At 45.2% G+C, this 27,581-nt stretch overlaps 1 protein-coding gene across 1 annotated transcript in view; it reads left to right on the plus strand.

The window, feature by feature from the left end:
* The window catches only part of HEPHL1 (hephaestin like 1), a 62,891-nt gene that overhangs the window by 34,328 nt on the left and 982 nt on the right, over positions 1–27,581 (plus strand). The window contains exons 12-18 of the mRNA XM_024208679.2: positions 867–1,065; positions 5,607–5,746; positions 7,239–7,379; positions 19,151–19,257; positions 21,260–21,482; positions 22,765–22,904; positions 23,519–23,678. Of these exons, the coding sequence (XP_024064447.2) occupies positions 867–1,065; positions 5,607–5,746; positions 7,239–7,379; positions 19,151–19,257; positions 21,260–21,482; positions 22,765–22,904; positions 23,519–23,678 (1,110 nt within the window). The remainder of the gene's footprint in view (positions 1–866; positions 1,066–5,606; positions 5,747–7,238; positions 7,380–19,150; positions 19,258–21,259; positions 21,483–22,764; positions 22,905–23,518; positions 23,679–27,581) is intronic.

Consider the following 27,581-nt stretch of genomic DNA (forward strand, 5'->3'; position numbering starts at 1 on the left):
AGCAGAAGCTGAATGCCAACTAAAATGGAGCTGAAACTTCTAAGCAAGAGTCCATTATCTCTCAGCAAAGTGGTGTTCAGCAGCCTGCAGTTGGATTTGCTGCCCGATCCCACCTAACAAAGTGGGTAGGATGCCCTAGTGTCCCCGTTATATTCTTTGAAGGAACAGCTGCAGAAAAAGAAATGGCACTGTAGTATTAGGAAAATGATGTTACTCCTGGGATAGCTGCCTTGAAATTCTGCAGTTGGAAGTGTTATACCCATAGATAACGCAGCTACCTGGATGGTACTTAAGGATAGTAAGGGTTTGCTGGCCAGCTCATTTCTAAAAGCCAGCCATCTTATTGACAGTTGACCGTAAATCAGTACTCCCTCAGCTAAAAGGGCTTATCCATATTTAAATAATGAGAAATAATTAAGGATGATGTTTAGGGATTTCTAGGGAAGATTATGACAGTTCTCATGAGGGTAGCAAAGTTACTTGCTTTCTCAAGGATACATTTGTGTCAGTGGTCACGTTTGGTCATTACATACCAGAATCAGTGAGTGAATACTCCCATTGATCCTGAAAAGACTTACATTGCAGGATCAAGACCATAGTTTGTAAATGGCAAAAGGAGATAAGTGGTGTATTTCCATTTCACTGAATGCATTGAAAACCACATGTGCGTACATCTGCACCTGTGAGGATCTCCACTTATCTCAGCAGGGCTCTGTGTTAGAACAAGTGTCTGGCTGCATGGCTCTCAGTGTGATAGCAGGTCTAGTTTGCTTTGGGGACAGGTTACTAAAGTATGAAGAATGGGGTTTTATCTTTAATCCTGTCATTTGATCCTTTATATAAATCCCCAGTGCATTCCCTTGCAGGCATTTTTAAAGTGGTCTGCAGAACATTTGATCACTTTGTGGCTGGAATGAAACAGATGTATGAAGTGAATAGCTGTAACAGTACAGCTCGCCCTGGGCAGCCCTATGGAACCATGAGAACATATTACATTGCTGCGGAAGAAGTGGAATGGGATTATGCACCTAATAAAACCTGGGCTCTGAGTGGCAAAGATGCAAGGTACTGAAGTCAAATTAACAGCAAACTGTATTCATGGGTATTCATACCTGCTCTGATGGGGAAACCTAAACATATTTTGGGTTTCAGAAAAGCTAGCTAGTACTTTTGGAATGTGTTAGATGTTTGCTAAAACAGGTATTTTCTGCAAAGAAATTATAATACAATATTTATTTCTTACCGAATAATGTGGTTTTCGGGTAAAAATTTAAAAAGTGCTTAAGTGACTTAGGAATCTAGTCTCATTGAAAGCCAGTGGCATGGAGGCTCCTAAAACCCAGATGATCAAAGGGATTTAAGTGCCTAGCTTCTCTTCTCAAAGGTATGAGGCGCCTAGCTCCCACAGGAATCAGGCACCTACGTTACTTTTGAAAATGGGACTCGGTCTCCTAACTCAGTTAGGCACTTTTGAAAATGTTATTCTATATTTTTAGATATTAAATTACAGCTCGGTTCTCTGGCTAACATTCCCTTGTGAGCTGATGCTGCTGAGGTTTTAGATTCCCTGGCAATGTTTTGGCCTTGGATTTCTCTTTTCAGTGCCCTTACCCCTGCTTACTGAGCCCTTTCTGTTGGGTAGATAGATAAACACAGACCAGAGAGTGTAACAGTGGCATCTGGTGGCTAAATATGAAATCATCACTTTAAGTTTAATATTGTAGTGCCTTATAACCTGGGGATGGGACACAGCGTTCGGATCCTTATCTGAACTTTTCCAAAATGTGGGGCTGGGATAGCAAAGGGGTGGATCCAGGGTATTGCTTCACCCCATTTTAGGAACAGCACCAAAGTGAATTCTAGTCATCGAGTAGCTGTTTAAAAGAGAGGCTTTAGCTCAGCCAGAAGTTATGGGCTTGATGCAGGAGTTACTGGGTGATGTTCCAAGACCTGTGTTATGCAGAAGGTCAGACTAGATGATCATAATCGTCCCTTCTGGCCTTAAAATCTATAAATCAAGTTTTTAAAATGTAAAGTATCTTCACGTTATTATTATTTATTGTAGTGGCTCACTAGTGGCTAGAGACCCCCAACCAAGACTGAAGCCCCACAGTGCCCTGAACTGAGCAAACACATGAGACAGTCCCTGCCTTGAAGAGCTTACAATCTAAGGCCCTGATCCTGCAACTGGCAATGTGCAGGCTGATCTCCATCTGGCACTTCAGTGAAGTAATGTGATATAATGCAATAGAGTATTGAGCCCACCGCATTGGTATCACATTTAGCCACACAGGGTCAGATTTTCAAAAGAATTCTGCTCCCATTTTGGCACATACGTTTTCAAAGTGCTCAGCACCCCGCAGCTCCCATTAGCAGTAGGTGCTGGTCACTTTGGAAAGTGTGGTCACTTCATTTATGCCTTAAGGAGAGGTGCTAAGTGCCCAGGATGACACAGTTACATGCTCTGGTCTATATATACCCAAACAGATGGGACACAGGGAAGAGGGGCCTGAACAAAGAAATCCATCAACCCCAGGATAAATAAATGGGATTGAAGCGCACACACACTTTGCTGAGTCGATGCCTAAGAGACTTGCCCAAGATCACCTAAGCAGTATAACTACACTTGTCTCTAGAGCCCCTTGCCAATTTGGGGGTTTTCTTTTACAGTCATATATTCCTATTTGTTCAAATGTTTTTTCTCTCTCCTGTTTCTGTGTGAAAGACCCACTCGAAACGGGAAAACAGCTAAACTGACTGTATGGGGAAAGAAACAGTGAAACTGACTCGGTCAACAAATTGAAAATTTAGAAAAGGTCATTCTTTCATTTCTTTCTGTTTTAGTAACCTTAGGAGGTACAGTTCTTGTAACAATGGCAAGTCAGCAGGGTGATTATTAAATGGATGGTGTCCCTTTATATCTGTTTAGGGGGTGGGTTCTGAGCCTCTGTTATGAATGCTATTTTACAGGCAAGTGTTTCCTGGGTGCTCCACTTTGATGATGTGAATAAATAATTTACCTTTGGCTGGAGGAGTTTAAAGGTCTTATCCTGCAAATGCTTAAACACATGGGTAACTTTACTTACCATAAGTACTGCCTCTGAGTTCAGTGGGATTGCTCAGATGAATAAAGTTGCATACCCTCAATGTATGCAGGATCAGACACGACATTAAGAATCACACACAGTCAAGAGGAAGTCAGAATAGTGTTTACTTGTATAGAAAGTAATTTTACTTTATCACCTAAATAAAAATCAGGTACAGTGCAAGTAAACTCACTTTGGTTTGAAAAGCTGGTTATCTTTTTTGTTCACAGGGTTGTTGTAGCTGTATTGGTCCCATGATATGAGAGAGACAAGGTGGGTCAGATAATATCTTTTACTGGTCCACCCACCTTGTCTCTCCTTTTTTTCGTATATTTAGAGTTAAGAAAAGTATTTACCTTTTCCACAAACTTTTTTTTAAAATTCTTTTAAAGCTGGTTTTGCCAGCAATAAGTATTTTGTTTTACCCCGTTCTTTATATTCTTGGACAGATAAATTAATCTGCCACAGGACTAGAACTACAAAGTACGAGAATTCAGGCAAATCTGATTATTCTACTGGCTCATTTGAGGATTGCTTCAGTTACCATTATAGTTAATGGAAGGACTCCTGTTGACATCAGGTGGCTTTGGATCAGGCCCTTAGAGCTCGATCCTGCAAGATTCTGAGCACTCTCAACTCCCACTTAAGTCAGAGTCACTCAGCCACTGCTAGGAATAAGACCTTATTGAAGATGAAGTAGCTCAGGTCCTGTCTATTGGAAAATCCACCCCTGGTTGCAGCACAGTAGCCCCGCACCTAGTTAAAACACAGTATGGGCTTCCAGTATAGCCACAGCCAAACCATGTTTTTTTAACTGTTCTCCTGAATTGTGCTGCTGTAGGGAAATTTGGACTCTGCAAAGAATTTCAGAGGCATCTATGTGCAATGCCCATTTACTTCCAAGCCTCCAAAGAACATAAAAGGGAGTTTGAACCTGGCAACTTCAAAAAGACAAACCACTTCAGAAATATGTTCCAGTCTGGCAAAATGTACCCAGTTACAAAAATGAGAAGTACAAAGGAGCCAAGAAAGATAGATTTATTGAGAACCATTGCCAGTATGTTATGTAACAGTGTGGAAGAATCCCAGAAAGAGTCACTTTCTCCTAACAAAGAACGTGATTAAAACAATGTCAGCTCCACCCTTGGCAAAAGATTGCTCTTGTACGTCCATGCAAAGTACGAAAGTTGGCACATGTTCTGCTTTCATTTTGCAAAAGCATGCTGTGAGTCAACCTAGAGATTCCCCTCCAAGAGCGCCTCTTGAAGGTGACACTGCAATGAAAGGCCAATGCTCCCAGAAGAGAGTGGAAACAATCTCCTGTTTGTTTGTTTTGAGTGCCCCCTAATGACCAATCCACCCTTTTTCTAGTATTTGGTCCAAGATGCTGGGGTTTGGGGCTGGGGAGAAGCAGTGTGATTATGTAAACCTGGAGTAGGAGGACTGGATAATTGGTATCCCCAAAATGAGAACTTTATGTATACTGGCATTATGGTCAGAGCCAGAAATGTGTAACATATAGTAAAAGCATCAGTGGCTAGTGCAGGGATGGGCAAACTACAGCCCGCAGGCTGAGCCGTTTTAAACCTGCCCATGAGCGCCTGCTGGGGAGCCAAGTCGGGGCCACACCACGTGGCTCAGCCCTGCTGCAGCACTCCAGCCGGGGCACCGGGTCGGGGGCTGCACCACGTGGCTCCCGGAAGCCACGGCATGGCCCCGCTCTGAGGGTTGGGGGCCTCTCCACACCTAGGAGCCGGAGAAGGGACATGCCACTGCTTCCGGGAGCCGCTTGAGGTAAGCGCCGCTCGGAGCCTACACCCCTGAGCCTCCTCCTGGGCCCCAACCCCTGCCCCAGCCCTGATCCCCCTCCCACCCTCCAAAACCCTCAATCCCAGCACGGAGCACCTTCCTGCACCCCAAACCTCTCAGCCCCATGCCAGAGCCCGCACCCCCAACTGGAACTGCACCCCTTCCCGCACCCCTGCCCCAGCCCTGATCCCCCTCCAAACCCCTCAGTCGCAGCCCAGAGTACCCTTCTATACCCCAAACTCCTCATCCCCAGCCCCACCCCAGAGCCCACACCCCCAACCAGAGCCCTCACTCCCTCCCGCACCCCAACCCCAATTTTGTGAGCATTCATGGCCCACCATACAATTTCTATTCCCTAATGTGGCACTCAGGCCAAAAAGTTTACCCACCCCTGGGCCACTGTGTATCACTGCCCTCTTCTGGTTGGAATCAGAACTGCTCATTGTGTGTGTGTCAGGCTCCAATACTGGTTTAGGTAAATCTATTGCCGTAAAAGGCTCTGAGTTATCACCTTACTGGTGCTATTAAGCCCAAATGGTCACAGTGATGAATATGAAGGTATTCACAGATCTGTCACATGTAAGACGTAAAAGCCTTAAACTGAATGCTAAAGAGGTGTTCTCCAGCAAGTAATAATAAAGCAAATCTTTCATTAGCACTTTAGATAGCTAAATAGTTTGCACTTTTAACTTTTGTCTTTTTAATTTGCAGTTACGGGAAAATTTTTGTAAGCCCAGGTAAAGATCGGATTGGTTCAAAATACAAGAAGGTGGTTTACAGAGAGTACACAAACGGAGAATTTACAGAGCACAAAGTCAGATCAGCACAGGAGGAACACTTAGCAATCCTAGGTGAGTAGCTCTTATAACTCACAAAGTATATCAAATGTAAGAGAGCATCTCTTTCCAAAACCAAATAGGTTGTGTCAGTTTTGTTGTAGAAGGAAACAATGAACACTTGGATCGGTCCCAGATTTTTCAGTGGTTTTGCACACATTTTAATCAGTGATTGTAAAGACAGGTATTTCTAAACAGGAAGCAGTTTGTTGGAAGTATGTAGCACATATAGGAGTGCCAGGTTTAAGATTTACCTATCCCTTTAAAGATTGAAGATCTGCTGAACAGGTCAATGGGAACAGCTCTGGGGAGCAGGGTGTGGTTGCAGCAACAGAGTATGGTATGCTCCGAATTTGGACTCAGCCACAATTTGGGCATGTGTAAATTGTGTGTGTTTGTTTTTTGGGTGCTAAGTTTAATAAAACTATCCCAGAGCCTGTCCCTGGTAACAAGTACATCCAGCTAGGATGGACAAACACAGACATTTCTGGCATCCACCTTAGTTTCGTATGCACAGTGGTTTTTTGCGGTGTTCTTGTGGGCAGGCAGGTTGGACTGGATGTTAGGTGTTTGGGTTGAGATTAGGGGTTGGAGAATTGGAAATGTTACCTGTGTCCTATGGAATGATCATCACCTCCTGTGATTTAGGGGTGGGGCTAGAGCTGGTCATAAAATGCTATGGATTTTCTGGGAACATTTTTGAAAATAATGAAAACAATTCCTTTTTTTAAAAGGTTAATGGAAACTTTCCTTTTTTCCCCAATGAAAAACTGGAAACCAAAAAAAAGTTTGAATTATTAAACCATGAGAAATAATCAGTTGTTTTCAGTTTCTGAAAAAATTGCTGTTAACATTTTCATTTGTTAAAAAAATCCAAAAAAAACCCCCAAAAACATTTTTCACTGGAAAAAATTGACTTTTGACTGGCCATATTTGGGACACCCCTCATCTGCTGGGGTTAGGGACCCGTTTTGATGGCCTGTCCCTGGAGGCTAATGGAATCTGAGCATTTCTGATGGGCTCGGAGGGAGAATATCGTTTCTCTAAGGCCATGTGTACACTACCATTTATGTTGGCAAAACTTACGTTGCTCAGGGGTGTGGTTTAATTATATTGAGGGGAGAGCTCTCTCCTGTTGGCATAGAGCAGCTACACTAGAGATCTTACAGCTGCATCGGTACAGCTATGCTGCTGTAAGGTCTCTAGTATAGACATAGCCTATGAAATGATTGTTCATCCTTAACTCTCAATGAAGTGGCTGTTGGCCTCTTTACAGCTTTGGTCTCACAGCATTTCACATGTGGATTTACACTGATTTCTCTTTACTTTCATTATGAGCAGCAGTGACATGTCACAAAAGTAAAATTCCAAGTTAAACGCTAGCAAATTCTACAACTTGTAAAAATAATATTAAATATCCATTTCTGAGCTGACTTCTGGACAAACTCCAGTTTTCTTTATTTTAAAAGAGCAACATTAGTCACCATAGCTTGTTGTTTTCATTTAGGGCCCTTAATCCACGCAGAGGTCGGTGACTCCATACTCGTTATATTTAAGAATAAAGCTATCAGGCCCTATTCAATAACTGCACATGGCATAGAAGAAGTGGGTAGTGGAGAAGGACCTGGAACACTAATCACTGTGCCTGGTAAGTCTGATAATTTATTCTTGAGCAACAAAAGAGCTCCTTAAATCTTATGTGAAGAAGTCATTTAAAAAATCAAATGACATTCCTTTTTTCAAACTTTCTGGCACCTACACATCTTTTTGGGCACAGTAAATTCTACATTTATCTATCTATATGTCTGTCTAGCTAGGTTCTTATTATTAGTAGGCTCCAGATTGTATAAGCTTGTTAAGACAGGGACTATGTCTTCACTTGTTGCTGAGACACATCTGGACACTCAGAAACAATAATTAATACTACCAATGGCTCAAACTTTAAAATTAGGTGCCTAAATATAGATTTAGCAACTTTACTTTAGGCACACACAACTGAAAATTCTACCCAATAAAAACAATAGATATCAGGCTTGAGTAGAATCATAGATTATTAGGGTTGGAAGGGACCTCAAGAGATCATCTAGTCCAACCCCCTGCTCAAAGCAGGATCAATCCCCAACTAAATCCCCAAATGGCCCCCTCAAGGATTGAACTCACAACACTGGGTTTAGTAGGCCAACGCTCAAACCACTGAGCTATCCCTCCCCCCAATATACTAGCTTCTTCGGGAACAATGAACTTAAAATATTTGAACTGTCAAGAAGAGGGCTGAGCAGTACAGGACATACACTTCTGGGGGAAATCTGGGACTGGGGGGGCGTTGGGGTCATCCTGCAGCATAACCAAGACTGGCAAGAGCCAGAGTGTAATCCAGGTGTGGCTGGCAGACTGCAGTTAAAAACACAGACACTCAGGGTTTGGCTTTCATGCTGGAAGGCTGTTTGTGAGTGGCCAAGGTGGGAGCTACTTCAGCAAGGCTTTGTAAGTCACCCAACGTTGCAGGGCAGGGGTGACAGCCCCCCACTGGTCTGGACTGTACCCTGGTATGTCCCACATGTCTCATTTCACTTCCCCCACCAGCCGGTGACACTAATTATTCCTTTAGGGTACATACACTGCATTGTACACCTGGGTCTGCTTGACGTGCACTTGCAAACCCATTTTTTCCAAGTTTGCCTTTGAACCTCCACTTTGCATTGTTATGCATGCCTCATATCTGTGCCGGTGTGTTCACACTGATATGCAGACATGAGTGAGAGACTGTCTTCTGGGGGTGTATCCCAGGTTACTTGGCATTCTTGCAAACGTAGCTACTTTAGAGCTTGGTTCCTGATGTAGTGTGGGACAACTTGTCTGTCCATCAGAAGTGTTCTTAGCCCACAAACACATTCAGCTAAGCCATTTCAAGTCTGCGCTCTCCCTGCTATGAGTCAGACCAGGGATACAGCACCGGTGGAAAGCCTTTGCCTGCTTGGGGTTTCACTGCTATTTCAGGATTCAGGCAGAGCAGCTATAAAATGCTAGTGGACAATTCAGCAGCAGTATCTATCCTATAGAAGGCAGCTCTCAGAAAGGGGCACAGCCATGTCACCTGCAACCCAGTTGATGCAGCTTACACCTGCTGCCGCAGAATCCCTGTATGTAGGCAACATTTCTGGAGCAGAACAACAATCACAGCCTGGTGGGATCTCAACACCATACAGACTTGGGATGACCAGCAATGGCTCCAGAACTTCTGCATTTAGCACATGTTCCTAGACCTGTGCGAACAGCTTGGACAGACATTCCAGCACCAGAACACACACATGACAGACGCCATACTGATCCAAAAGCAGGTCATTATAGCCAACTGTTTACCCCAGACTGCTATGGGCCCGTGGCCAACCAGTTTGGTGTTGGCAAGTCAACTGTTGGGGCTGTGGTTATGTAAGTTTGTAAGGCGATCGGGCACTTTTACCCAAAGATGCCTGGCATAAATTGTGTTCCTGAAATAATTGCCGGTTTTGAGAGAATGGGCTTTTCAAACTGCTCCGGGGCTATCGATGGAACTGACATGTCCATAATCTGTCTTCCACAAGGAGCAAATGAGTACATCAACTGCAAATTTGCATTGTTATGCAGATGGACTACTGAGGCAGGTCCATGGACACCAATGTGGGATGTACTGGCAAGGTACATGATGCCAGGGTTTTTCAGAGATCATACCTGTACCTTCACAGACAAGCAGGGAGATCTTTCCCTCCAAATGACATTCCCTCCAAATGATACCGTTAATCTAGGGGACCCCACCTACCTCCTCCTGCCATGGCTTTTGAAACTGTACCTACTTCAGAGGGCCTTGCAAAAGAAAGTTCAGTTACACACTCAGTAGCTGTAGGACGATGGAGTAATGTTCATTTGGCTGGTAGAAGTCAAGATGGGGCTGCCTTCAGAACTCTCTGGATGCCAATGCCATCCTCACTGTGGCCAGCTGTGCACTGCAGTGTGTTTGCCAGGCAAAAGGAGAATCATTTCACCAGATAAACATCATGAAGAGATCTCTTGAACATATAGGAATCGGTATACAATATATTTCTGTTTTCTCTCAATCCCATGCTCAGGCAAACTCCCACCGAAATCAATCAGGGCTTGATCCAACTCCCACTGAAATCAAGAGGAGTCTTTCTATTTACTCAAACAGGAATCCGATCAGGGCCTAAGGGCCTAATCCAAAGTCCGGTGAAGTCAATAGAAAGACTTCCCATTGACTTCAGTGAGTTTTGGATTAGGCCCAAAGACACCAGGAGTTTTGCCTGGGTAAAGGCTGCAGCATCAGGATCAGTAATACTGCCCAAACATGATGTTTACCTGAAAGAAGGTGTCACAATTGGCATTTTATGTTATATATGGAAACAGTGATGTCATCTAGTAGGCCAAACTCTGAATAGGCAGAAGCAGGCCCAAATCAACTGGAGTCAGTAGAGTTTATACCTGTGCTGCATTTGGTCAAAGGCTGAGATTTTAATAACTTTAAAAAAAAACAAGGAATTCAGAGTTAAGGTTTCCAACAACATAAACTCTGCTTCTTTGTGCATCAACATTACAAATGGAACCTTCATTTAGAGTTGGCCAAAAAAGTTTACGCAGAACCATTTTCCATCGGAAAATTAAGTTCCATCAAAATTGAAATCAGGTTGATTTTGCTAAAATTTTGTTTCAGAAAAAAAATTGGAGGGGGGAAAGAAGTTCCAACTATGTTGAAACATCCTGTTTCAACATTTTCATAATGAAATGTTTCAATTTTTTGTTTTGAAACCATTTGCTATTTCGATCTTTTAAATGTTGTATTATATATTATAATAAAAGTTGAAGTTGAAACTACACTACACATTTTGATCAATCTGAATTTTTTCCCCAGAATTTTCTTTCATGGAGAATTGTGAAATTTTGGTGTTTTGTTCCAAATCAAAACAAAAACAAATTCTGAAATCTCAAAATCCTTCACAGAATGGACTTTCCATCTTTCACACAGCTCACAAAAATGCATATAATACAGTAGTTCCAAATGCTGCATGTTTGATTATTATACAATACAACGCAACTCCTTTGTATGATTCCTTTGTGTTCTGTTATTTTTTAGCTAGTATATACGTTGTTCAGCATTGCAGTGTTATGATAGACCTTGTTGTAATGCCTGTAATGTGCACACTGGGGCCAGGTTACAGTCAAGTTGTAGGAAAGGTAGCCCTGATGTTCATTGCTGTTAGATGATTAAAATCTCAACCTGAACTTTGCATTCAGATTAAGGTGACGAGATAGCAAGTGTGAAATATCGGGACGGGGGTGGGAGGTAATAGATGCCTACATAAGAAAAAGCCCTGAATATTGGGACTGTCCCTATAAAATCAGGACATCTGGTCACCCTAACTCAGCTCACCATACTCTGATTTTTCAAAAACAAAGAAAATTAACGTTTGACACATGCCTAGAGCACTGTCTAAAATGCCCATCACTTTAATCTATGGAGCAGGGGACCATGCCTCTTGAAGTGTACGGTTGCAGGGTCCTCCCTTCACCTCTTTTCTTGACTCTTGTCGGTGAAAGGATATTTTTTGGGGGGTGGGAAACTATGCACAGAGAAGCAATATCCTTTATAGCCACTTTTCCCCTGGTCTCTGTCTTTCCATGGGTTTGGTTCCCCATGACAGTGGGGGAGCATAGGGGCCTGCGGTCATTCCTAACGACCTATCTTCCTCATTAAACTATTTCCCTGTGATTCTTAACCCTTTTGCAGTGTAACTCTTCTGCCAGGTGGATTTGGGAGCAACAAGGGCCAGGTTCAATATCTAGGGGTTCCTCTTAACAATACAAAGCAGAATCTGCTCAAGCCCATACCCGGTTATCTGGGAAAACTTTAACACCACCCGTGGGTGCTTCTAAGGGTATGTCTACACTACGAGGGTAATTCGATTTTACTTAAATCGAATATGTGGAATCGATATTGCAAAGTCGAACGTGTGTGTCCACACTAAGGACACACTAAGGACAGTAATTCGACTTTGTGAGTCCACACTAACGGGGCGAGCGTCGATATTGGAAGCGGTGCACTGTGGGCAGCTATCCCACAGTTCCCGCAGTCCCCGCTGCCCATCGGAATTCTGGGTCGAGCCGCCAATGCCTTCTGGGTAAAAAAAATTTGTCGTCATCCGTCCGTCACTAACGCCCTCCCTCCCTCCATGAAAGCGCCGGCGGGAAATCAGTTCGCGCACTTTTCTGGTCAGTGACAGCGCGGACGCCACAGCACTGCGATCATGGATCACGCTGCGACCATCGCTGCACTTGTGGCCGTTCTCAACACCTCGCAGCTTATCATACACCTTTCCCTGAGGCAGATGCAGAGAAATCGGGCGAGGAGGCTACGGCACCGCCGTGAGAGCCTGAAGTCGGAGAGTGGCACAGAGCTGTCAGAAACCACGAGCCCCAGCGCCCAGGACATGACGTTGGCAATGGGGCATGTGGATTTTGTTGAACGGCGATTCTGGGCCCGGGAAACAAGCACGGAATGGTGGGACCGTATAGTGCTTCAGGTCTGGGATGAATCCCAGTGGCTGCGAAACTTTCGCATGCGGAAGGGGACTTTCCTCGAACTTTGTGAGTTGCTGTCCCCTGCCGTGAAGCGCAAGGACACCCGCATGCGAGCAGCCCTCACTGTCCAGAAGCGAGTGGCCATAGCCCTCTGGAAGCTTGCAACGCCGGACAGCTACCGGTCAGTCGCGAACCACTTTGGTGTGGGCAAATCTACCGTGGGGGTTGTTGTCATGCAAGTAGCCAAGGCAATCGTCAAGGTACTGCTCCCAAAGGTAGTGACCCTGGGAAACGCGCAGGTCATCATAGATGGCTTTGCCGCGATGGGATTCCCAAACTGCGGTGGGGCTATCGATGGGACTCACATCCCTATCCTGGGACCGGACCACCAGGCCAGCCAGTACATTAATAGAAAGGGCTACTTTTCAATGGTGCTGCAAGCACTGGTGGACCATCGGGGACGGTTTACAAACATCTACGTCGGATGGCCGGGCAAGGTTCATGACGCTCGCGTGTTCAGGAACTCTGGTCTGTTTAGACGGCTGCAGGAAGGTATTTACTTCCCAGACCACAAAATAACTCTTGGGGATGTGGAGATGCCTACAGTCATCCTCGGGGACCCAGCCTACCCGCTAATGCCCTGGCTCATGAAGCCCTATACTGGCGCCCTGGACACAGAAAAAGAACTCTTCAACTACCGGCTGAGCAAGTGCAGAATGGTGGTGGAGTGTGCTTTTGGCCGTCTCAAAGGGAGATGGAGAAGCTTACTCACTCGCTGTGATCTCAGTGAAACCAATATCCCCATCGTTATTGCAGCTTGCTGTGTGCTCCACAATCTGTGTGAGAGCAAGGGGGAGACCTTTATGGCGGGGTGGGAGCTAGAGGCAAATAGCCTGGCTGCTGATTACGTCCAGCCAGACAGCCGGGCCATTAGAAGATCCCAGCGGGACGCCCTGTGCATCCGGGAGGCTTTGAAAGCTAGGTTCCTGAGTGAGCAGGGCAACCAGTGACTTTTCAGTTTGTGGACAGAAAAGCTGAACCTGCCCCCGTTTCTTTACCCAGTTCATTTTGACTATCCTCTCCAGTTCCATACCCCCTTCACCCCCTTCCCCTTCCCAAAAAATAAAATCATTTCGATTTTGTTAATGAACACCGTTGTCTGTATTGCTGTTTTCGCGGGAATATTTTAAACCGGGGACGCAGACTGTGGCGGGGGGCGGGTTTAGTGTTCTGATGCAAATGATGCTTCTAAACTCCCGGAATGACAGGCTCCGCACTGGTGGACTGGTTATTTCAATGGAGCCTGCCAGCACTCCTGGGGGGGGACTGTGTGTATGTGTCGGCTATGTGACTTTCTGGCAGGGGGGGGTAGGGTTACAGATCCCCTGCTGCGTGGATCTGTGAGCCAGGATAAGGACCGCTGCATAAGATCTGTAACCGCCCTCCCCCACCACAAAGTAACAGAGCAACCCCCCCCCCCAGAACATGAAAACCACCTCCAAGACTGACCAGGGTAACCAGTGACCGCACTGTGTATGTGTCCTGATGCTGGACCTGACACCGCCTCTGTACCCTGCTAAAGGTCACTGTCCTGTCCAATTACCAAGCCCCTTCCCCCCCTCCAGACAGACTCTCCCTCAAAAGAACCTGACTGAAACAGTAATGAACAGAAACAAACATTTTATTGCGAACCAGACATGAAACGTGGGGGGTGAAACTTGGACGGGGGCTTGTGTGAGGTGGGTAGGAAAGGACTTATGAAATTTTGGGGAATGTCAGCCTTCTACTGCTAGAGCAGTCTGCAGGGGTTGATTGAAAGTTTTAACGGCCCTTGCCGCCCCTCCTTCTTTGGACTTTGGGTGAGGGTGGTGTGGGACTTGGTGGCGGGTGAGGGCGGTTACAGATAGACTGCAGCGGGGCTCTGTCCTCCTGCCTCCGGTCTTGCAGAACATCCACAAGGCGCCGGAGCGTGTCCGTTTGCTCCCTCATTAGTCCAAGCAGCTTTTCAGTAGCCTGTTGGTCCTCCTGACGCCACCTCTCCTCCCGTTCCATGACTGCTCGGTGCATTTGTGACAAGTTCTCCCTCCACTGTTTCTGCTGGGCTGCCTGGGCTCGGGAGCAGCCCATTAGTTCTGAGAACATGTCTTCACGCGTCTTCTTCTTCCTCCGCCTAATCTGCGCTAGCCTCTGGGAGTGTGCTGACAGGCTGGGTTGGGAGACAGTCGCAGATGTGTCTGTGTGAATTTTAAAAAGGGAGTGAATTCCTGAGACAGATAAATGAAATTGTATACAAAGAACCTAGTCTTTCTCTGTGAACAAGACCATGCACTGAACCTCTCACATGCGCACTCAGGACAAGGTCGAATTTTCGGCCGTCGCCTTCAGTGCCTGTGGACTTGCGGAGGTCTTGGAGTGTTCAGAGAACTGTGGCTGGAGACCTGAACTTCTGGAGCGGGCAATAATGGTAAGCCGCAGACTTGTGGCTGCTTAAAACTCCAGCAGTAGCACTGGCCTCCTTTCACATTGAAAGCAATGCCAGTCTGTGCTGCCAGCAATCAGGACAGCATCAACTCTGCCCCTGTCCCACCCCCTCGCGGCTGTCCCAGGGAAAGATCCCTGTATGCTGCCCCTCTCCCTCCACCGCGTGGCTGTAAAGCAGTCCCAATACTAACATTCCCCTCCCTAATTCAAAGCAGGGCGTCATGAGCGACATCACCCTTCTGAGGATCCCGGACACCCAGAGAGAACGCATGCTGCGGGAAAGCATGCAGAAACCGGGGCCGTATGCCGCCATGCTATGTCGGGCCATGATCCCGGAGTACTTGATTGTGGCGTGGAGGGGACATGTCTGCTACCACGGAGGGCCCACTAAGATCGCCCTACCCCGGAACCTGATCAACAGGCTTGAGCTCTACCTCCACGAGACCTACGAGGAGTTCTCCTACGAGGATTTCTCGTCGATCCCCGGCCACATTGACCGGATTTTCGCGTAGGTGCACTGGGACTTTGGAGTGGAGCGTCTTGGGCCTGGGAATCATGTAGTAACGGACATTGTGAAAATTTTTTAAAACACTTGGGACTAAATTGAGAAGAGCCTAAGACAGAGAAATCATGAAAACCCATTTGTTACCTTTGTAAATATTCCTGTTTTGTACCTGATTATTTTTTTACTAGTTTACAGCACTTTTATAAATATACATTGTTAATAGTATAAATATTACCGTTCTGTTTTAAATAAATGTTTACATGTTTACAGCACTTACTGCTTGATCCGTCCCCTGATTCTGTGTCCGGGGTAAGGGATGGGGACGGTTGGTAGGGGATCTCGGTAAGGGTGATGAAGAGCTCCTGGCTGTCGGGGAAATCAGCGGTGCCAGCGCTGTCGACTGCCTCGTCCTCCTCATCTCCTTCCTCCTCTTCCCCGTCCGCTGAGGAACCGGCCGCGGACAATATCCCATCCTCGGAGTCCACGGTCAGGGGTGGGGTAGTGGTGGCGGCCGCTCCCAGGATGGAATGCAGTGCCTCGTAGAAACGGGATGTGTGGGGCTGGGATCCGGAGCGTCCGTTAGCCTCTTTGGTTTTTTGGTAGCCTTGTCTCAGCTCCTTGATTTTCACGCGGCACTGCGTTGCATCCCGGCTGTAGCCTCTCTCTGCCATGGCTTTGGAGATCTTCTCGTAGATCTTAGCATTCCTTCTTTTGGAGCGCAGCTCTGAAAGCACGGACTCATCGCCCCACACTGCGATGAGATCCAAGACTTCCCGATCAGTCCATGCTGGGGCCCTCTTTCTATTGGATTGCACGGCCATCTCTGCTGGAGAGCTCTGCATAGTTGCCACTGCTGCTGAGCTCCCCTCGATGTCCAAAGAGGAACTGAGATTCAAACTGCCCAGACAGGAAAATGAAAATGAATTCAAATTTTCCCGGGGGTGTGGCTGGTCAGAGCATCCGAGCTCGGACTGCTGTCCAGAGCGTCAACAGAGTGGTGCACTGTGGGATAGCTCCCGGAGCTATTACCGTCGATTTCCATCCACACCTAGCCTAATTCGATATGGCCATGTCGAATTTAGCGCTACTCCTCTCGTTGGGGAGGATTACAGAAATCGATTTAAAGAGAGCTTTATGTCGAACTAAATGGCTTCCTGGTGTGGACGGGTGCAGGGTTAATTCGATATAACGGCGCTAAAGTCGACATAAAAGCCTAGTGTAGACCAGGCCTAAGAGGCAATACTTTCCCTCTCACAAGCACTGAGTCTGTGTATAACAAAAGAGAACTTTTAATAAAAGGGAAAGGGAACCAAGCATTAGTCTGGGAAAACAACCACATTCAAAAACATGCAACTATAGGCAAAAACCTGACCCCACAGTGTGTTGGGCAAGTATCCTTTGCCTCAGTTTCCCACCTTCTGGTGGAAAGTCTAACGAACAAATGTCCCTTTCACACATCACTCTCCTCTACCCCACTCACAGTTGGCTGGCCTTAGTTAGCGAAGACCCACTGGAGAGAGGAAAGGTTAAATGGTGACTAGAACTCTTTGGGCAGAGTCCATACCCCCAGGTACAAACAGCCATCCCCACCCCCTCTCTCCTGCCCTGGGATTTGGTATTCCTACCCTCTGCTTAGCGTGTGAGGTTCAGTTTAGGGTGACCCCCTCAATCAGGGTAGGCTAAGCACAGTTCAGCTGCCCTTTACTCATACAGTAAGGGTAACAACATTTCACTACCCTTGTACTCAATGCTAAAGTGATTTGTAACCCAACACCAGACAAAAGTGATCATTTTGGCAAAGCTGTGCCATCATGCTGAGGACCTAGGCAGAGTCAGCATAGAACCTGTGCAAACACGGTCTGTTCCTGAAGTCTTTTCCCCCAGCTCATCGTTAGACGTCAAGAGAGTGCTCACTCAGAACCTGCTTGCAGCAGTAAAGACTGGCTCACACCATTTCTACCCCTTGCATTGTACTGACATGCATACGGCTGCATTGTTCCAAATCGTATCCATTAAAACTTGTTTCCTTTTAATTTGGTCTCACTGTGGATCTTACTTTCTGTTCTGCACAGGGATGATTTCTATAGCACTTACCCACAGGCCATGTGAACTGAAGGGTTACTGAACAACATTCTTGCACATGAGAAACAAATGTGGACTAGACTGTGTCTGGCCCTTGCAGGGGCGTGCAGAGCAGAGGAGGGTCTTGCACGGCCTGCACGAGTGCCAGACACAATCGTTCCTGAGCTCAGTGTAGCACAGAAACTCCTCACTCCATAAGTCCCACAGCATCCAAAGTGGGAAGGTAAGAAAAAAGAGGCGGATGAGGCAGGGCAATGGCCAGGCCCTCCCTCAACAACAGCCCACACAGCAGGGTCAACCCCTGGAGAGGAATATGCTATGCCCCATAGAAGATTGTAGTAATGGCTGCACTTTGCCTGCACATGTCTCGGGGTGCAGAATGCTTCCCAGTGCACCTGTAGTTCCACGTCCCCTCCCAAATCCAGGGTTGTGCCTTTAAAAGCCTCCCTGGGCCCTGCAATTCACAGTTGCCAACTTTCACGTGGTAAATAAGCACCCCGACTTTCACAATAAGCCAAAAATCAAGCTAATCCCAGAACCCCAACACTCTATGTGACCAGCGTACAGTCTGGGACTGTGGTGGGCCTGCTGTGCACCCCGACTCTCTCCTCACCTTGCCCCTGCTTGCCAGGAGCCGATTAAAAAAAAAAAAGAAGCAAAAAGCTACAAGCCAAACAAGCCACAAGCCAAGAACTAGCCAACAAGCAACTCACAAGCCAAGTAAGCCAAAAACAAGCCCAATTTCTGCGGGTTTTTTTTTTTTTTTTTGCGTGTTTGGCATGTCTGCCCTGCATAAGTAAATAAATCAATACGGTAATGAACAGCAAGGTTTTGTCCCATACATTTAAAATAGTAATGGTAATGCAGCATTTGTGTGACATTCACAAAGGTCGGAGCCATATTTGAGATTCACCATTTTTAGTATACATTTATTATTATAAAACAATATATACAACTAAACATAGTAGTAAATGGGGTTTCTGTTCACCCGTACCCTAAACACAGACATTATAAATAAATCTTGCCAACTTTAAACTTTAAACCTTTCCTTTGCTGTGATGCCTACTAATAATCTTGACATTGTGGTGTGCTGAGACCACAGCCTAACATGCTGACCAGTACTGTCTCATTGTTTCCTTGTACTCCCCCATCTCTCTACTGTATTAATATGTTGTCTCTTGTCTAATACCTAGATTGTAAACTCTCTGGGCCATGGACCATCTTTTCATTCTGTATTTGTACGGCATCTAGCACAGTCAGGTTCTGGTCTACGACTGGAGCTCCTAGGCACTATGAAAACACAAATAGAAAATAATATTAATAAAAGCAGTACAGGAGGAAAATAATTAATCTGCTGTATTATTTTTTTAAAATATAGAGAATTTAATGTGGCCGCAACAGACATTTCTTTTCAGTCAGTTTCTTCAGTTCAGACAGTTTCTTCAGTCAAATTCTTTTGTTTTTCTAAAATCAGGGATCAACACACAACTGGAGACACTCATCTCATACTAATAGTTCTTGATCATTTCATGCTACATAATCATTATAAGAATCTTCCAGTTTGTCTCTAGCGTCTAATAAAAAACAGAAATGTTTTCAGCATCATTATCAGAGTTTGTTTTCATGGGCCTCAGCCCATTATAACACAGCTTCTCCTCAATGCATATGACGCACATTTGGCTCTTTACATTTCTGATTACGGGACCGTCAGATCTGAATTATATTTTAAAAACTCATAACATCCAATTGCTGTTGGTAAAATTGTTTTCTCTCTACCGTTTTAGGGGAAATAAATACATACAGATGGAATGTCCCAGAAAGGTCAGGTCCAGGTACTTCTGATCCAAACTGCATCAGTTGGGTTTATTATTCAACAGTGAATTTTGTCAAGGTAACCGGGAAATAGTAACTAAAGGTTGTTATTTTATGTATGGCTTCCTAAACTGGGGTTGGATCCTGTGAACCTTTATTCACTACTTGTCTGAGGACTATTGGCATGAGGAAGGGTTTACAGGACTGGGTAATTCATGCTTTTGAAGATGACAGCTGATGATTAAGGCTACGTTTTAGTCACAGGTATTTTTAGTAAAAGTCATGGACAGGTCACGGGCAGTAAACAAAAATTCATGGCCTGTGACCTGTCCATGACTTTTATTAAAAATACCTGTGACTAAAACTTGGGCGGGGAGCTGCGGGTGTTGGGGGGGGGGGGCGGTCCGGAGGTACCATGGTTACTGGGGGGAGGACCCCGCTGGTCCGGGGGGGAGGGTTGGCAGGCCTGGCAGGGGCTCCCTACCCGGCTCTGCGTCCCTGCAGCTCCTAGGCAGTGGAGGGGCACAAGCGCAGGCTGCCACACCTCCCATTGGCCGGGAACTGCAGCCAATGGGAAATCGGGCGCGGGCAGCACGCGGTGCAGAGCCCCGCCCCCAGCTTCTCCGCCGCCTAGGAGCTGCGGGGCCATGCCAGTGGGAGCCCCTCACCCCGACGTAAGTGCCCCTCCCACACCCCTCAACTCCCTGCCTCTAGCGCCCTTCCACACACCCAAACTGCTGTTGCTGCAGAAGTCATGGAGGTCATGGAATCCGTGACTTCTGTGACCTCCGTAACAGATTTGCAGCCATACTGATGATGCATGAATAAGGCCAAATTCGTTCACATGTATAGTCCATTGAAATCAGGGAAGTTACACCAGGACTAAATTTGGTCCTTAATGTTTTATTTTCAAGAAAAACTTCAGGGCAATTTGGGTGGAGGTGTGGGACTTTGCTTTACTTCATGAAAATCTAAAAGGTAGAAAGTCATTGTTACCATGTTAGACTTTTGTGTCGACTAAATGCAGTAACAGACAGGCATAAATAGCACACAGAATACATGAAGCTAAGAGGAAGAACGGCTTCTAGTTTACTGATTAGTAATCAGATGGAAATGTCTTTGGATTCCCAGTGCAGATGATCCCCATTCTCCTTTCAGCACTTGACCAAAAGTCTGTTGCATGGCAGGGGTCGGATTTTCAGAAGAGCTCAGGCACCTTGATGAAGTGGCCACATTTGATGAAGTGGCTTAGGAGTCAGCATCTCACAATGCTCTTGTGAAATTCTGTCTCTTAGGGTGTGTCTACAATCAGAAGAAATGCAGCATATGTAGACATTCCCAAGCTAACTTTAACCTAACTGGCTCAAAGAATAGCAGTGAAACCACATCAGCACAGGCTAGCGTCTCGAGTACATACCCAATGTCCCAGGTGGGCTCGTACAGCCCATGCTGCCACAGTTTCACTACTATTGTTATTTGAGCTCGCTAGCTCAGGTATGTCTAGCTGCAGTCACACCTCTGATTGCAGTGTAGATAGACCTTTGATCCTTTTGAACTGATGTGTGCTCCGCATGCAGATATCTCCATGCATTCTTGCTTGGCTCTCCCATGTGCACATTGTATTGAAACAAAATTGGATAGCAAAAAACTGGGTAGTAGAAAACGTTATCATCCATTTTGGGTGTGAGGAATGGAAACTAAATTTTTCATTTACTTCTTACAAGATGGTGGCAGTTACAACTCCTGGAGTTGGAATAGTTATTTTTATGTCTATTATTTAAAAGGTTTTATAAAACAGAGATAAATTGGAAGTTTGAGTTTATAGTAGAAAACTATGTTGTAGTCCTGACTGTCTGTGAACTATGCCTGAACTCCAGGAAGCATAGCCACTGTCAGTCATTTCTTTATTGCATGGGAAAATATAACGTTCAGCTCTAACTGATATATATTATATCTGTATTTATTTATTAGTTATGTTATGTGAACTATCAACAATTATTAATTTAACCATAGCTCAATGTTGTGGTTAATAGCAATGTTATGTACTGTGTATAATGTCTTTTTTAAAAATCTAATTGCAGGACACTTACAGTGGTTTGGTTGGGCCGCTAGTAATTTGCAGAAAAGGAATACTAAATGAAAAGGGTTTAAGGAGAGATATTGACCGTGAATTTGCTCTTCTGTTCATGGTCTTTGATGAAAATGAGTCCTGGTATTTGAATGAAAATATTGAAAAGTATCTGCATAAGTGTCCTGATGACTTTAATTACACCGAGGACTTTCTGGAGGGTAACATCATGCATGGTATGTAGGTTTCATTGGTTGCAGCAGCAATTTATCCAAGAGACTAATGAATACTTTTTTTTAATATAATCCTTTCAGAAGACTGTCAGATTGGCTTGCAATTGTATAATCTTGCTGTACAGTCTTCACAAACGAAGTAGACTAGGTCATTATTGGGCCGGATGGCTACTAAGAAACAAGGGTTCATTCTGGGCATCAACAACAAACCTGGAATCAGCCAGCAGACTTTGGGGGACCTTGAAAGAAGTTTTCTTAAGAGTTAGTTTATATTTCGTTATGTGCTGAGTGGCTCAAGACCCTGATAGCTGAAGCATTCAGGATATATTCCTGGTCTTGGGTCACTCATTAACTTTGCTTTGTAGTTCTTATTTAAGGGCCAAATCCTCCTCCGCCACCCTTGTGTGAGTGCACAGGGTAGAAAAATCAGCCAAACAACCAGTGTATGTGGAGAGGCCATTCCATGACCTCCTATCACTGCAGAGTTGTGCTCCATGTTGGCACACTTTGCAACAGCGTGATCATGAAGTTTGGGGATTGGGGGCCAAGTGGCAAGAACTGACTGGCCAAACCTCTGGGTGAGGGAGAAAACAGATTGGATGCTATAGCAGCAGCCATAGAAAAACCAAGTTTCTGTTTCTGCACATGACTCCCAGTTGGAATGGGATTCCATCCCCACATCCCCCACGTAGGTCCCCTGCACAAAGCCCGCTCACTCAGTTTATTATTAAGACAGGTTAAAACTTGCCTTATGCATTGCAAAAAACTGCTTATGGTGCTGGGTTGAAACTGAAATGCAAACTGTACTGTCTCTTTGCCTGTAACCTTTGAGATGTGAACAACAACTTTAGGAACCCTTCACATTTAAAGACCTGGGTCTGATTCTCCACCTTCTTGTTTCTTGTGCAGCCATTTGCACTGTTGCAAAGTGACCCTGATTCACCACTGTGTTACTTGTTTTATGCTGGAATAATTCCATTGGATTTCAATAGACTTACATTGGTGTAAAACTGGAGTAATGCAGTTATGAATCAGGCCCAGTGAGTGCAAAGTGGGTGTAAAACGCTACCAGTGAGCTAAGTGAGGGTGCCATTTTCACCCACTTTGCACTGATGTAAGTATTGACACACGACAATGGAAAACCCAGTCCTTGGTCTCTGCAAAGACAAAGCAAGAACAAGGGTATGGTACTGGTGTTTCTCTTCAGCACCCTCAGCACTCTGTCTCTTCACTGGACACATTTAGTCCACTAGTGTGAATCACTCTCACTTTGTAATTCTTTCAGCAATTAATGGGAGGGTGTATGACAATCTCCACGGGCTAACAATGAAAGAAGGTGCAAACACAAACTGGTACTTGATAGGAATGGGAAATGAAATCGATATCCATACAGTCCATTTCCATGCAGAGACCTTCATCTTCAAGGTTGGTAAAAACAAAGTAAAATCTACATTTTGATGGGAAATTTTTGCAAGAACTTCTAGCTTCTAGCCTGATCCCACAGCCTTTGCACACACACACACACACACACACACACACACACATGTTTTGTCATCAATGGGAGATTTGCATGTGAATACTGCAGAATTAGTTAGAATTTTGTAAAGCTCATGGTTCATATGCCTTTGTATGGTAAAATATAAATGAATATCAATAGCTAAGGTGTGCATGTACTACAGGACAATGGAGGATGGTTCACACAAATTGAAGTCAGTGGGAATTTCACCTGCTTATTCTAGGGTTCAGTGAAGCCCCGTGTTCTGTATTTATGTGTTGAAAGAACTATTTAAAGAGCTTGGTTTAAAACACCATGGTGTGGTATTTTAGGGCATCATTGATGTTGCTAACATAGCACCTGAAATCATTTGTATTAATCTGTATTGCCCCGGGGCCCCATCCCCACTGGGCTAGGCACTGTACAAACACATAACAAGGAGGGCAGCCCTGCTCCAAAAAGCTTACAGTTTAGTCAGAACGTGAATGCGTTGTTTCAGCTGTAGTAACGGAAATCTTCATGACGCTGTTTTGTCCTGCCCCAGACGGATAATGATCACAGAGCAGATGTGTATGAACTTTTCCCTGGGACATTTCAAACAATCGAACTCATAGCGGATAACCCTGGAACATGGCTTCTGCACTGTCATGTAGCTGACCACATTCATGCTGGCATGGAGACAACTTTTACCATCAGCAAATCAGGTATAGTATTTGAAAATGCCATTTCATGACTGTGCGCTGGTATTACAGATATTCAGATAAATGGCAGATGGGAAGAAACATAAGGCTTGGGTCAGCACTGCCAGTGTAGGGATAAGTAAATTATTGTATGCTTCCATGCCCCTCCAATGTCTGGTTCCAGGGAGTGGACCTACACTGCACTGCGAACAGGCAGTGTTATCACTGCTGCCCTCCTCAAATTTTAAATCTCTTGGAGAACCACAAGAGCTCCTCGAATGGGTACTGCTTGAAGAGAACCACTCTTGGGATTGTGCTGGTTTTATATCTCCTGTAGGTGGAACTGAAGTTGCTTTGTGTCACCATAACCTGCTCCTGCAACAAGTCTTGCCACCAGGGATTATCACAAGAGTTTCTACTAGCCTAAACCAGACAAGCAACTAGTGAATATGGCGCATACAGTTATAGCAATTAGAGATGAACAAGATCTATTAGATCATGCAAGAGTGAGATCTAAAACTGACCCAGTTAGCTTCCTCAGCTTCTATTGAAGTCAGTTACAGATGCAGGAGCTCAGCACTTAAAATCAGGCACACGGGCCCAGATATACAAAGGTATTTAGATACCTCGCTTCCATTGAAATCAGCGTAAGCTAGGAGCTTAAGTACTTTTGTGGATCTGGGCCCAGGTGTCTCAAGTTGGGCTCCCAGAAACAGAGGCACCAAAAATTAATGGACACATGACAATTTTAACATTACAGCAGCCCTTAAAACTAGAGAGAATTTTACACTGGATTGAGTGTGGCTCTTTAATTAGAGCAGAGGATTGTCAGAGTAAATGACTGCTCTCTGTGAATTAGGCTGGCAGAATCTGGTCCTCAGTAACTGAAGTCTTTTGAGCCTCTCTGATGAAAGTCCCTGTAAATGCACAGCACTATCTTTATGTCAAATGGGAGGAGGCGCAGCTTCAGAACATTGTACTTCTGCTCTAAACTCATTTTCTTTTAAACGCCTCTTTACCGCACATTAACAGCCTATTTTTATAAATCATTGTCACAGCTTCTGATACAAAGTGATTGTTTTGGAATGTTGACTTCATACCTGGCAAATGTAGCCTAAATGTCAGTCTGATCAAGCGCTCATTAGGTGTGGTACAAGTTCATCTAGTGTTGGCCTGGGCCGTTAGCACAGAGAAGAGTTGCCATTTGACTGTGTACATCAGCTTTGAGATTTGGAATCATCCTTAAGTAGATGCTGAGATCCTCGAGTTGTGGCTAGACTGAGAGCTTCCAGTTTAAACACCAATAGAACGGTACATTTAGCTACTAAATGGGAGCTGTTGCATGTTGACTAGGGCTGACTGAAAATTTGTCAAAACGTTTTTTTTTATGGAAAATTGGGGTTTTGACTAAATTATTTTTTTTCGAAGTGCCTGTTTTACATAGAAAAGTTTCGTTTTTTTGTCGACAAACTGAACACCTGTTTTCAGTCAAACATAAAAATATTTTTATTCTGAAATGCTGCCGCACTGCCTCATGGGAGTCAAGGTGCTTCATGCTCCCATTGTCTGTGAGCCTGGTTTCCCTGCCAGACTTCATCTACCATGTTGTACCATGGCAAAGTGACTTTCATGAGGCACTGCCTCCCCTTACCTAGAAGGAAGACCGAGGTGTATCATGGAAGATGTAGTCCAACCAGTTAGCTCAGCATATAGAGGAGAATGAGAGCATGAGGCACTGTGGGGGCATTTTAGAATTGAAATATTTTGGTGCAGGGACAAATTAGTGTCAAGTTACTTGCCCAAAACTTAAAACTTTCCACAGGAGGAAAAAGCAGTTATTTTTCAACCATCTCTAGTGTTGAGCTTCTCTGAAAATATAGCCCTAAAGAAAAGCTGTCTGCTCTTTAAAGACTTTCTTAATACAAAAGAAAATTAGAAAAAATGAAGTAAAAACCTATAGCAAGTGAGCTGGAAAAACTCCTTGGGAGGGTGATGAAGATTAGATACAGACATTGGACCAAGTCCTGCCAGTGAATAATGCCCATTGCTTCCAGTTGGAATTGTGAGTACACAGCTAATGCAAAAGCAAGCCCGTCTAATTCATGTTATGCTTGAGAGCTTTTCCCATCAAGTCATTTGGAAATCTTACAAGCAGAGAACATTTTTATTTCATTTCTGGTAAAAAGACAATTTATAAACTCTTCTTACATGGAAATATGTTTATCGGGCAAACCCTGCCCACAGCTGGGGTAATGATACTGTGCTCTGGGAATGTCCACAGGGTGTGGGGAAAGAAAGCCTCCCCTGACCAGGTGCTCCACAGCTGCTACAGCACATTCAGTGGCTGCTGTACTCCCCCTCTGCAAGGGATGGAGGAATACACAATGGATTTTGCCCACAGTAATTGTAAGGGTTAAGCTGAAATTCCCCTTCACTGTCCAATGTGAATCAGTTCTGTAATTTGCACTTGTTCTGGGTGTGAAACTTCTATTGATCTGAGTGAAAGCATGCAGAACTAATGCAACCGAGATCTCTGCTGTTTATAGGTGTAACCCTTCTGCCAGTCAGAGTTGGCAGCAACAAGGGCCGGGTTCAGTATCTAGGGGTTCCTTTTCAACAATACAACACAAAACCAGCTCGAGCCCCCACCCAGTGACCTGGGACAATTACACACCACCCCCTAGGCGCCTCTAAGAGGCAATACTTCCCCTCTCGCAAGCACTGAGTCTGAGTGTAGCAAAAAAAATTTAATAAAAGGAAGGAAGTAACTCAGCATTAATTCGGGAAAACACCGCAAACAGGATTCATAAACATAGACCATGAGCAAAAGACCCAACCCCAAGTAAGTTGGGCAGTGTCCTTTCCCCCTGAGGTTCATAAGTCCAGCAACCCAAAAGTCCCTCATCCCTTCTCTGCACCCCACTCACAGTTGCTGTCCTTGGTCAGCGCAGACCCAGAGGTGCATCTGCAGAGTTCACCTCCTGCCCTGATTGGAGGGGGAAGGCAAGGAGGTACTTTACATGCTCCACTGCTTAGGCACTCACTCGCCACCTCTGTCTGCCAGCTGCCCAATCACCACACCTCTCTGCAGGGCTCTGCTCTGGCCCTCCCCGCCAGCCACCCTATCAGTCACTGCACCTCTCCACCAGCTGCCCTGCTGGCCACTCACTGCGCCTCTCCAACAGCCACCCTGCTGGCCACTCACCAAGATGTCTGCAGAGCCCACCACTTAACACAACTCTCAATGATTGCAGTTTTTTGTTCGGGAGCCTCACTGCTGGTGTACAGTGGGTAGTCTCTTGTATCAGACACACTAGCCCAAAGCAGATCTAATACTTAGATGTAGGTATCAGTGATTTCAGCTCTGTAGCATATCACAAGACTCGCAAATAAATCTAAATTAGCTCTTTTATTACACAATGGAGAGGAGAAAGCTCAGCTGATGCCATTAAGCCAGACCCACCCCCAATACAAATCCCAGTCCCTAGCCTTGCTCAACTCACTGGGCTGTGGAACCCATGTCCCCTATCTAGCGAGTGCCATTGAGTTCAGGGTGACTCCCTCCATAGGGATATGCGAAGTACAGTTCTGCTGCCCTCAATTCACACAAGGAGAACAACCCTTTATTACTCCTGCCCCAATAACAAGGGGACTGGGGATCCAACACCAGCCAAAAGTGATCATTTGGACAAGCAATCCCATCATGCTGAGCACCTAGGCAGGGTGGGTGTGCCCATGCAAACGAGATCAGCTCCTGAAGTCCTCTTCCACAGCCCATCACTAGATATCAGCGGAGAGCTCATTCAGACTCTGCTTACATAAGAAAGGGAAATTTTGCCCTTAAAACTACCCCTGAGCTACTGGCAATCTCTGCACGAAACTTTGTTGGCCTAATCAGAATTTCTATTTGAGTTACCCAGGCGGAAT

The sequence above is a fragment of the Terrapene carolina genome, unplaced genomic scaffold (assembly GCF_002925995.2).
Source record: "Terrapene carolina triunguis isolate 2854851 unplaced genomic scaffold, T_m_triunguis-2.0 Scaffold97, whole genome shotgun sequence".
In the NCBI taxonomy this organism is placed as follows: domain Eukaryota; kingdom Metazoa; phylum Chordata; order Testudines; family Emydidae; genus Terrapene; species Terrapene triunguis.